Source organism: Balaenoptera borealis (assembly GCF_965194805.1).
Source record: "Balaenoptera borealis genome assembly, chromosome: 8".
Classification (NCBI taxonomy): domain Eukaryota; kingdom Metazoa; phylum Chordata; class Mammalia; order Artiodactyla; family Balaenopteridae; genus Balaenoptera; species Balaenoptera borealis.
In genome coordinates this window covers 26,170,845-26,184,065 of record NC_138865.1, presented here as the reverse complement: position 1 = coordinate 26,184,065, position 13,221 = coordinate 26,170,845, and the positions used below count along the sequence as shown (strand labels likewise).

General features: G+C 36.8%; 1 protein-coding gene across 16 annotated transcripts in view; it reads right to left on the bottom strand.

Moving 5' to 3' along the window:
• LOC309632953 (contactin-associated protein-like 4) overlaps positions 1 to 13,221 on the bottom strand; it is a 159,475-nt gene that overhangs the window by 110,105 nt on the left and 36,149 nt on the right. For 8 of the 16 annotated variants that reach the window (XR_014247176.1, XR_014247177.1, XR_014247180.1 and 5 more), the window contains one exon: positions 2,788 to 2,857. The exons of the other annotated variants lie outside the window; for them this stretch is intronic. Coding sequence is in view for 5 of the 8 variants with exons in the window: in XM_082401068.1 (XP_082257194.1) it covers positions 2,788 to 2,857 (70 nt within the window). In the remaining 3 variants the exon portion in view is untranslated. The remainder of the gene's footprint in view (positions 1 to 2,787; positions 2,858 to 13,221) is intronic. 16 annotated transcript variants of the gene reach the window in all.

Here is a 13,221-nt window from a genome sequence, read left to right as displayed (position 1 = left end):
AATCTCCAAGTAGTAAGAAGAAAAGCTAGGTTTACAAACTCTGTATGACTCTGTATGTGCCAGTGAGTAGCTGGAAGTAAGCGTTCTATTGGAAGATAGGATTTTGTTCCTCAGGAAACCAGCACACTCCTGGGACCCTGGGTTGAAGCCATTTGATGGGTGGATAGCATGAGAAAGGTCTGGCAACCAAAGTCACCCCATGCTGCTGATGCAGACGGCTGGCAGAGACAAGATAAAGTTCACACAGTCACTTGAGGCTTTAAAACCTAGTCTGCAAACGAAAAGTAGAGAAGAAAATTCTATTTCTAATCTACCAGTGAAAGATGTGCATTTCATTTTCAGATTATGAAAGTATCGAAGGAGAAAGGCTGTGCTGTCATGAGTGACAGTGCCTCGGCCGCCAGGACTCCAATCAGAGGCTCAGTGATAAGTGAGAGTGAGCCCAGACTACTGCCAACGCCATGGCCAGAGACCGAAGAACACACGGGGAGGGGTTTCCTAATTGTGGATGGTAAATAACCCTGCATACAAATCCTCCAAGCCACGATCTGGGTAGTGTATTAGAGCAAAGAAGCAACAAAGAAAACAGGCAGGTTGACATTGAGCAGAGAGGACCAAATCAGTTTCAATAGACTTGAGGCTCTGTGGACCTAGGGAAGGAGAGGGTACAGAGCCCAACAGGATAGGAGACAAGGAAGGCGTTGGAGCTCTGCTCCTCACCAGAGCTCTCTAAATCTCAGTATCCACATTTTTTAAAAAATTTATTTATGTTTATTTATTTTATTTTTGGTTGCCTTGGGCTCGTGGGCTTTCTCTAGCTGCGGCAAGCGGGAGCTACTCTTTCTTGCGGTGCGCAGGCTTCTCATTGCGGTGGCTTCTCTTGTTGCACAGCACGGGATCTAGGCGCGGGCTTCAGTAGTTGTAGCTTGCAGGCTTAGCTGCTCCGCAGCATGTGAGATCTTCCCAGACCAGGGCTCGAACCCGTGTCCCCTGCATTGGCAAGCGGATTCTTAACCACTGCGCCACCAGGGAAGCCCTCAGTATCCACATTTTTAATATGAGAATAAAATCACGTGTATTTTATAAAAACACTTCCTGGAAAATGGTCACAGCTAGAAATATCATGAGACTTCAATAAATGGCTTATATTTAGAATTACTAACAGAAATAAATACAAGAATCTAATAAGAATATGTTTTATAACCTAATGCATTTTGGATCACTCATTTCTATCCCAAAGATTTAATCTATACCATCGTGGTCTCTAAGCTGTAGTTTATATTATGTTTGCCACGAGTTGCTGTGACCAAATGTTACTGTTTTTAGTCCTATAGTTCCTGTAGTTTCTTGTTGCAGTGTTACAAACTAATGTTTCCCAAAAGTAATTTTTGTATGAATAAACAAATAAAAGTGAGAAGCACTCCTATGAAGCCCTTATTAAATATTAAAGGATAAACAGTTCTAATTTAAAAATAAAAGAATTATAATTTTAAGTGCAAATTTGACTAATTGTGCTTTTCAAAAGCTACTGTCAAATATTTTTCACAACAGTAAGTCTTAAGTTATGATAAAAAAATTCCTTGTGAAATCACACCTGACAAAATGAACCCTAATTAGGTATAATATCTCCTATCTAGACACATTCTTAAATAATTATTTCAATTTAAAATAAAGAAATTATCAGATTGGGTTGGAATTTGTCAGTTGGTTATCTCTCCATGAAGCACCGCTAAGTTTTTTAAACCTCCATCAGCGAGTGAGAACACCACCTTGGCAGAATCTTAGCAGTTATCAGAAGCAGGAGTTGTGGGAACATATTTACAAGATTAGGGGTCTGAACTCCAATGGTTTAAGGTGGATTTTCAAGATGGGAATCTGACTGGGTTTGGGCAAAACTCATGACATAATAGTTTTGATTTTGTGCTACAAAGGCAACTCAGTAGAGAAAAGATCGTCTGTTCAACAAATAGTCCTGGAGCAATTTGATCCTTGTGTAAACAAAAAATAAATTTTCATTCATATCTCACACTTTATACCAAAGTTAGCTCAAAATGGATTGTAGACCTAATTGTAAAACCTAAAATTATACAACTTTTACAAGAAAACATAGGAGAAAATCTTTGTGACCTTGGGTTAGGCAAATATTTCTTTGATATGACACTAAAATCACAATACATAAGAGAAAAAAATCAATCAACTGGACTTCATCATGATAAAAATGTCTGCTCTTTGAAAAAAGCATTCACAGTGAAGAAAATCGAAATAGGAGCCATGGACTGGAGAAAATACTTGTAAGTAACATATTTGATAAAGAACTTGTATCTATAAAGAACATAATAAAGAACTCTTAAAACCCAATAATAAGATTTGAACAAACCAAGAGATTGAATTAGTGATCAAAAATATCCCAACAAAAAAGTCCAGAACCAGATGACTTCACTGGTAACTTCTACCAAACATTCAAAGAAGAATTAATACCAATCCTTTTCAAAATTTTCCAAAAAATGAAGTGGAAACACTTTGAAACTCAGTTTAGGAGGCCAGCATTACCCTGATACCAAAACCAGAAAAGGATGCCAAAAAAATAAAATCAATAAATGGCTCATATAATTACTAATAAAAATAAATACAAGAATCTAATAAGAACATGTTTTATAACCTAATCATTTTGGATCACCTATTTCTTTCCCAAAGATTGAATCCCTGATGAACAGTAAATATAGATGCAAAAATCCTCAACAAGACATTAGCAAACAAGATTCTACAGTAATTAATAGAATCACATACCTGAGCAACTGGGATTTATTCTAGGGATGCAAGGATTGTTCAATATCCACAAATCAATCAATGTGACACACTGCATTAACAAATTGAAGGATAAAAATCATATGACCATCTCAATAGACGCAGAAAAAAAGCACTTGACACAATTCAACATTCATTTAAGAAAAACTCTCAACAAAATGGGCATAGAGGGACCATACCTCAACATAATAAAGGGCTTATATAACAAGTCCACAGCTAACATCATACACCATGGTGGAAAGCTGAAAGAGTTTCCTTTGAGATCAGGATCAAGACAAGGATGCCCACACTTTTATTAACCAAGGAGGTGAAAGACCTGTACACTGAAAACTATGACATTAATGAAAGAAGTTGAAGAGGAAACAAAGAAAAAGATATTTTGTGCTCATGGGTTGGGAAAATTAATATTGTTAAAATGTCCATACTACTCAAAGCAATCTACAGGTTCAGTGCAATCCTCATCAAAATTTCAATGGTATTTTTCACATACATAGAACCAAAAATTCTAAAATTTGTATGGAATCACAAAAGACCCCAAATAGCCAAACCAGTCTTGAGATAGAAGAACAAAGCTGGAGGCATCATGCTCCCTGATTTCAAATTATATTACAAAGCTACAGCAATCAAAACTATGATATACATTGGTATAAAAAAAAGATACACTGATTAATGGAACAAAATAGAGAGACCAGGAATAAACCCACATGTATATGGTAAATTAATTTGTAACAAAGGAGCCAAGAATATACAATGGGGAAAGGACAGTCTTTTTAAGAAATGGTGCTGGGGAAACTGGACAACCACACGTAAAAGAATAAAACAAGACCAGTGTCTTCCGCCATACACAGAAATTAACACAAAATAGATTAAAGACTTGAATGTAAGCCCTGAAACCAGGCTTCCATAAAACTCCCAGATGAAAACATAAAAAAAATCCTTCTTCACAAGGATCTTGGCAATGATTTTTTTGGATATGACACCTAAAGCACAAGCAACAAAATAAAAAACAAACAAGTGAGCCTATATCAAATTAAAAAGCTTCTGAGCACCAAAGGAAATAATAAACAAAATGAAAAGACAACCTATGGAATGGGAAAAAATATTTGCGAACCACACATTTGATTAGGAGTTAATATCCAAAATATGTAAGGAACTCATGCAACTGAATAGCAGAAAAGTCAAATAATCCAATTAAAAAATGAACAAAGAATCTGAAAAGACATTTTTCCAAAGAAGGTATTCAAATGGCCAACAGGTAGCACATAAAAGATGCTCAATATCACTAATTACTGGGAAATGGGATTCAAAACCACAAGGAGATATCACTTTACACCTGTTAGTATGGCTATCACCAAAAACATAAGAGATAAGCATTGGCAAGAATGTGGAATAAAGGGAACCCCTCTGCACTCTTGGTGGGAAAGTAAATTGGTATAGCCATTGTGAAAAGCAGTATGAGGTTACTCAAACAAAACTGGAACTCCCATGGGATCCAGCAATTCCACTTCTGGGTTTTTAGACAAAGAAAATAAAAACAATAACTCGAAAAGATATATGCACCCCCATGTTCATTGCAGCATTATTTACTATAGCCAAGATATGGAAACAAAGTGTCCACTGATGAATGAATGTATAAAAAAATGTATATATACACAATGAAATATTATTCAGTCATAAAAAAAGAAAGAAATCTTGACATTTGAGATAACATGGATGGACCTTGAGGGCATTATGTTAAGAAAAATATGTCAGATAGAGAAAGACAAATACCATATGATCTTACCTATATGTGGAATCTAAGGAAAACAGAAACAAACAAATACACAAAACAAGGTTATAGATTTAGAGAACAAATTAGTGGTTGCCAGAGGTGGGGGATGGTGGTATGCATGAAATAGGTAAAGGGGATCAAAAGGTACAAACTTGCAGTTATAAAATAAATAAGTCATTAGAATGTCAACTACAGCACTGAGACTATAGTTAATAATACTGTATAGCATATTTGAAAGTTGCTAAGAGTGTAAATCTTAAAAGTTGTCAATACAAGAAAAAACAATTTTGTAACTATGCATGGTGACGGATGTTAACTAGAATTATTGCAATGATCATTTTGCAATATATACAAATTTTGAATCATTATGTGTACACCTGAGACTAATATAATGTTGTGTGTCATTATACTTTAATTTTTTAAAATAATAATGCAAATTTAAAAACCCACCTTTTGAAAAAGTGGCCAAAAATTTTGAATAGACACTTTACCAAAGATATATGTAACACAATTTAGCACATAAAAAGCTATTCTATATGATAGTCATTAGGGAAATGCAAACAAAAGTCACAATGGTATTCTTCTACACACCTGTTAGATGGCTAAAATTAAAAAGATTAATGACAGCAAATGTTTTATTTATAATGCCTAACCTGGAAACAACACAAATATTTATCAGTAAGGGAAAGGATAAACAAATTGTGGTAAATCCATATAGTAGAATAGTCGATAATAAAAATAAATACATTATAGATAAGTGCAAGAATGTGGATTAATTACATGATAATTATGCAGTGGAAGAAACCAGGCAAAAAACAATATATACTGTACGACTCTATTTATATAAAATTCTCTATGCAAATTAACCTGACGTCTAATGACATCATGTCTAATGGTCAGTTGATGGGAAGAGCAAAGAGGGGTGGGAGGGCAAGTTTATAAAGGAACAATAAAAATCTTTGGGGAGGGCTTCCCTGGTGGTGCAGTGGTTGAGAATCTGCCTGCCAATGCAGGGAACATGGGTTCGAGCCCTGGTCTGGGAAGATCCCACATGCCGCGGAGCAACTGGGCCCGTGAGCCACAACTACTGAGCCTGCGCGTCTGGAGCCTGTGCTCCGCAACAAGAGAGGCCACGATAATAAGAGGCCCGCGCACCGCGATGAAGAGTGGCCCCCACTTGCCGCAACTGGAGAAAGCCCTCGCACAGAAACGAAGACCCAACACAGCCAAAAATAAATAAATTAAAAAAAAAAAAGCCACCTCAAAAAATGCCACTTTGGCATAAATATGGTTTTGAGCTGAAAGCAATTGAAAATCAGCAGATGCAGGAAGAAATCTTCCCTCCCCTTTTCTCCCTAAAAGCAGGGCATGAATTTTCCCTGAGACCGGGGCCCCCCTCTCCCGAACCAGGAAGAAGAGAGTGACTCTTGTCACCAAAGGTGGAGAATGGGCACTGAGGTGAGTCTACATAAACAAACCTTATGAAAATAGCGCTTATCTCCCATCAGTTTCCCCATATATTTCCTACTCACTTTCCTCTAAACCCCCTTTCCTTTCTTAAAAATGGAATATAAGCCCCCAAGTCTAACTACTTCTTTGAGTTTCACTTCCTTCCTGTTGGACTCTTTCACACAGAAAATATTAATTAAAATAATTCATGTTTTTTCTTCCATTATTCTGTCGTTTGTCAGTTTACTTTGCAGGCCCCTACGAATAAACCTAAGAGGGTAGAGGAAAGAAATTTCCTCTCAGACATCAGCAATGAAGGGGAAAAAATGTTTTAGTGGTGACATGGGAATGAACTTTGAAGTTGGTCAGATCATCACAATGGTCACATCAGTCATCTATGCTGAGCAACCCTCCCTTGGTATTCTTGTCCTGCCTCTATTTCTTATGGTATCTGGTAGCACTGCAGTGCCCAGGAATGTCATGAGCTCTCTCCAAGGTGAGGCCTATATGCAGATATTATTTTATAAACTATTTCCAGAATCTTGTTCAAGGTAAAACCATACAATTCATGTTCTAAGTTCGAAGGCAGCTCAGCTCACAGAGAAGACCTTTGAGAAAGCACAACATGCTTACGGGTCTCTGGCATGGTATCAATGTCAGCCTCTAGACTGTGTCAAAAGCAATTCTGCACTCCCTCGTATTGACCAAACATGGGTAAAATACCTCTTCTGGTGCTTCCTTCTCTCTGATGATGTAGCTACCTGGGAGCCTGTAAGAACTCACTAATACTATGCTTTCTAAGAGCAGTTTCTGCTCTCACTCAAAATTGTATAGTTTTTCTTTAATCATGTGGATAGCTTCAAGATTAGTTTTTTGGTTTTTGGTATTTTTTACAATGGGATAACTTGATAATATATCTGAGAATACCCTTCCCAGTAATTCTAGTCTCCTTGACATCAGTAAGATACGGAAGAGAAAAACCTTTGTAAAATGGTGTTAAGGAAAATTATCCAAAAGCCTGAAAAAAACTAAAGGGACTTTTGCCTGTTCTTTCTTAGTTATGCTAGGGTTTGATTATCAGGCCTGCCTGCGGATTATCTGAATCTCTAGGCATGGACCTTTGCATCTTTGTTTAACTTGTTATTTACTATTGATAAAGGTATGCTGTAATTCTGAAGGGGTTGATGTTAATTTGTACCTTGATTTCTGTCAGATAGCAATACAAATAATGTCTGTTCAGTAGGGATGCAAATGATTCCTTTCTGATGGAAAATACAATTTCCAAAATTCAGAATGTTAGCTGATTTTCCCTACAGAACATTAGCTATTTTTTATCTAAAATCAGTAATCCTATTTAAGAATTCTTCCAGCTACTAGAAAAGCTTCTACCCCATTTAGTTCTTTTGAATCAGCACTACCATCATGCCAGTTCTCTTATTAATGGGTTCATCAAATCTGTGCCATATACTCATTTTACATTTGCATGAGAGTCATGAGTTTAATTTATGAAAATGATACTTTGACAAGGAGCAATTGTGAGTAGCACAATGTGCACCAGTCAACAAACCATGGGCACACAAAGTAAGGGCTACCTGCATGGACATATACACCAAAAAAACTGGTCACTTTCAAACAGTATCTCTGCTATCTTTTCCCTGCTTTTATTTGGGTTCATAAGAGCTCAGATTTCCCAATATCTAGTAGATATGTTAAGTTTCTCTGTTAAAAATATGTAGGCTTATATTTGTTTTAAGCTCATATATTATTTTTAATCAAAATTTTGGACTCTGCCCTTTTCCATAGGATAGTTAGTGCCTAGTGATTTGAGGGTGGGTCTGATTAACAGGCTCCTATCCAAAGCTGAGATTTATTCTGGAAAGTTTACGCCTGCAGCTCCATACTGTAGGTGTCCTTACACCTACAACACTGAGGTGTCCTTACTCACCACCACCTCCCTGCCCTGCTTGTTCCCGCTGTCTGCCTGCAGAGAACCCTGGGGAGAACCTCCACCACTGCCCCACTCTTCCTTCTTTTTGGTCTTCCCCCTTACTTGGGGAGATTGCTTGTACACTTCTGCTTTTCCTTCTCCCTTCCCTTTGCCCCTCTTTTACCAAGTCTAATCATACTCCTTTGATGGGACTATTTCCCTTGCAATCAACTTCATTGCAATTGTTTTGATTAGTGGTTATTGGCACCATTCCCCTATCAAAAAGAACTAATCAAACACCTGACCTGGTGGGTGGGGATCAATTCCACTACGATGAGCAAAGGAGAGCTGAGAGGACACTGATTTCATAAATGGACTCGTGAATGTTTTAGTTATAAAGAGTTTTGTGTCCCTATACCGTTTAGTAATTGTAGGCCTGTGAAACTGAATTTTAAATTAACAAAAACTCTGCATTGTTCAATTCAAAGGATATGTTCTACTTACTATTTTGTACCAGAACAAATGTTGAACTGGCACCAAAGATGAATGACACATCCTACCAGCCCTCAACGAGGTCACAGTCCAATGGAGTTGATAGGCATGTACATATAACATGCAAGATTTCTTTTATAAATATTGCAGAGGTATAAACCAGGTGAAATTAAGGCATAATTAGGGAGAAACACATGATTTAAGAATCTCAAAAGGCTTACCGGGGGCATTACATTTTATTTTATGATTATTTTATTTTAATGAAGTCCTGTTGCATTTTATATTGAGTTCTATGATCCATTTAATGTATATGAAAAGTCTAAGGTCTTTGTCTAGATTCATTTTTTTTTTTTTTTGCATGTAGCTGTCCAGTTGTTCCTGCACCAAAATTACACACGGAGAAACAGACAATCTCAATAGGCCTGTATCTATTAAAGGATTTCAAACTATAATTAATAACCTGCCAAAAAGAAAGCACTAGGGCCAGATTGGTTCACTGGTGAATTTTAACAAATATTTTAGGGAAAATGTATGCTTATTCTCTGAAAATAGAACTAGAATGAATACTTTCTAACTCATTCTATGAAACCAGCATTATCCTAACACCAAAAGCATACAAAGCATTACCAAAAAAAGGAAAAATTCAGACAAATGAATATAGTTGCAAAACTCCTGAACAAAATATTAGTCAATCAAATCCAACTATGTATGAACAGAATTATACACCATGGGCAAGTGGGATTTATTCCAGGTATACAAGGCTGGTTCAACATAAGACAACCAACTAGTGTAATTCATCATATAAACAGGTTAAAGAAGAAAAACTATATGGTCCTATTAATAGATACAGAAAAAGCATTTGACAAATCCAGCATTCATTCATGACAAAAACGTTCAGTAAACTAGAAATAGAAGGGAACTATTGCAACTTAATAATGAGAATTTACAAAACACCTACAGCTAATATAATATTTACTAGTGAGAAACTAGATGCTTTCTCAGTAAGATTAAGAACAAGGCAAGGGGGCTTCCCTGGTGGCGCAGTGGTTGAGAATCTGCCTGCTAATGCAGGGGACACGGGCTCGAGCCCTGGTCTGGGAAGATCCCACATGCCGCGGAGCAGCGAGGCCCGTGAGCCACAACTACTGAGCCTGCGCGCCTGGAGCCTGTGCTCCGCAACAAGAGAGGCAACGATAGCGAGGGGCCCACGCACCGCGATGAAGAGTGGCCCCCGCTTGCCGCAACTGGAGAAAGCCCTCGCACAGAAACGAAGACCCAACACAGCCAAAAATAAATAAATAAATAAATAAATAAAAAAGAACAAGGGAAGGATATCGCCTCTTAACACATTTTTTCAACATTGTCCTAGAATTCACAGCTAATATAATTAGACAAAAAAAGGAAATTAAAAGTATATAAATTGGAAAGGAAGAAATTAAACTGTTTTTGTAGATGACATGATCATCTATGTAGGAAATCTCACAGAATCAACAAAAACTTTGAGAACTAATAAGCAATTATAGCAAGGTTGCAGGATACATTTTTCACATATACAAATTAATTGCTTCCCTGTACACCAGCAACGTACAACTGGGTTTTGAAATTAACAACACAATATCATTTACATTAACACCCAAAAATGAAATACTTAGGTATAAGTCGAAGAAAATATGCGTAATATCTATATGAGGAAAAACTACAAACCTGTGATGAAAGAAATCAAATAATTTAAATAAATGGAGAGATACTACATGGTCATGTATAGGATGATCAAAATTGTTAAGATGTCAGTTCTTCCCAACTTGATCTACAGATTTAATTAATCCCAATCAAAATCCCAAGTGATCTTGTGGATATTGACAAACTGATTCTAAAGTTTGTCAAAACCCAGAATGGCTGACACAGTATTGAAGGGAGAGAACAAAGTTGGAGGATTAACATTACCCAAAATCAAGACTTACTATAAAGTTAACAGTAATCAAGACAGTGTGGTATGGGCAAAAGAATAGACAAATAGATCAATGGAACTGAATAGAAAGCCCAGAAATAGACCAAGACATATACAGTCAACTGATTTTGACAAAGGAACAGAGGCAATATGATGAACAAAGATAGTCTTTTCAACAAACAATGTTGGAATAACTAGACATCCACATGCAAAAAAAAAAAAAAAAAAGTGAATTTAGAAACAAACCTTACACCTTTCACGAACATTAAGTGAAAAGAGAGCACAGACCTAAATATAAAACACAAAGCTATAAAACTTCTGGAAGATAACATGGAAGAAGATCTTCCAACTCTACAACACTCTGGAAAAGGCAAAACTATGGAGACACTAAAAAGATTAGGGGTTGCCAGGAATTAGGGACAAGAGAGGAATGATGAACAGGTAGATTACAAGAATTTTTAGGGCAGTGAAACTATTATGTATGAGATTGTAATGGTCAATACATGTCATTATACATTTATCCAAACCTATAGAACGTACAACACAAATAGTGAACTCTAATGTAAAACTTAATTAACAACAATATATCAGTATTGGTTCATCAATTGTAAAAATGTACCACTAATGCAAGATGTTAATAATTGGGGAAAAGGGAATGGGGCGTTGGCAGGAGAATAGAATAAATGGAATCTCTATATCTGCTTAATATTTCTGTAAACCAAACACTGCTCAAAAAAAAGTTTCTAATTAAAGAAATAGTGGCAGAGAGAGTTGTAGATTTGTAGCAAGGTGCTGATTCATGAAGGTTTTAGAGATTTAACAAAAATGCAGTAAGTGATTGCTTAGGGCTAGGAGGCTTGTGGGGATAGTAGGGTGATAGGTATGGGATTTCTTCTTGAGGTGACAAAAATGTTTTAAAATTAACCGTCGTGATCACTGCACATATCTCTGAATATACTAAAAACGACTGAATTTTACACTCTAAATGGATGAGTTATAATCATATGTGAATTATATCTTAATAAATCTGGCTAAAAAATTAAATGGCCTAGATCTGTGTTATTAAATTAAATAAACAGCACTTAATAGTTTTTCTATAGCTGAAGTGTATGCTGTAAGGTTCTAACATATGACTTCTTCCCAGGAAGTCAATAATGTTTAAAAGTATAAAATTTCAGAGTTAATATCAATTTTTTACAGAATTCAATGACAAGAGAATCACAGATGCAAGGGCCAAGAGCCATTAAAATAGTTTCCTTCCAGATCACGGACTAATGAATACGATTTCCAAATGTCAATATTGATGACATGGAAAAGTATACACTATTCATTTGGAGTGAAGCTGTCAGCATTTATGTTTGAATGAAAACGATGACAAAACCCTCTTCCCCAAACACACACGTACAAATGCCGAAGAGTGCATCCTCCTTCGTGAAGCTACCAACTCAGCAGCCTTCAATGAAGGGCATACAAAAGATGGAGCGCACTACAAATATCCATTGTTGCCACCACCTCAGTAACAGAGGAGTGGCTTTATCATCGGAAGTAATCGAAAGAAAGAAAGAACAGATGGACGTCTGGTTTATGGGGACTCACACAGTAAGCGTCACCCGAGGTGGAGGGCTTGCCACGGATAGAAATTAGGTGTTAGAAAGAGGGAACATGAGCGCAACAGAGAGGAAGACGGTTTGGAGAAGGGATGCTCAATTATTTTATTCGGTTGTTTTATTTTGTGATATATGTCTGACAAACTGATTGCACAGAATCGCATTCTCTTACTGAGTGAAACTAATTAGTGTAATTATTTTAAATTGAGGCTATCTTATAAAAAAGCTGAAGAACTCGGGGGCTTCCCTGGTGGCACAGTGGTTTACATCCTGCCTGCTAATGCAGGGAACAGGGGTTCGAGCCCTGGTCTGGGAAGATCCCACATGCCACGGAGCAACTAGGCCCGTGAGCCACAATTACTGAGCCTGCGCGTCTGGAGCCTGTGCTCCGCAACAAGATAGGCCAGGATAATGAGGCCCGCGCACCGTGATGAAGAGGGGCCCCGGCTCGCCGCAACTAGAGTAAGCCCTCGCACAGAAACGAAGAACCAACACAGCCAAAAATAAATAAATTAATTAATTAATTAAAAAAAAAAAAAAAAGAAAACCCCAAACATGATAAATATCAATACAAAGAAAACCAAGCCTGGGCACATCATACTCAGATTACTGATGAGTAAAGATAAGGAGAAAATCTTTAAAATATCCAGAAAATAAAAGACACAACACATACAGAGGAACAACAACAAAAAAAAAGGCTGAAGAACTAAAACCAAAAAAAATGATTTCTTTTGATTCTTTTAAAATATCCTATGAAAAGCTAGCTTTTAATAGGGACTTTAGATCGCTGTTATTTGGGGTGTTTTGTACACTCTCTTCTATAGTTTCTAATTCACCTCTGTTTCATCAAGTGAAAAATCACATTTCATTGTACTTGTGCTCCATTTGTTCTCCATATAACATCTTCCCACCCTTGTTTTAGTATTATCTAAGATCTTGGGAGATTTAAATCAAAAACATGTGGATGATTTTGGACTCTAAGCTTGGAGCATCCACCAATTATGTTTGAATTCACGAGACTGAAATAGCTATTGGCAATAGTGTAACCAAGAGAGGAGATCCCTTCTTACACCTCACACATGTACATTTCACATGAGTGCCTTTACTGTAGCTTTATGACAAAGATGTTTAACCACCTGGCAATTAAAAAACAAAACACTTTGGTGCTCTAAATTCTTGTCATATTCTTCAAACTTACTGTCCTAAAAATATTTGTATAAAC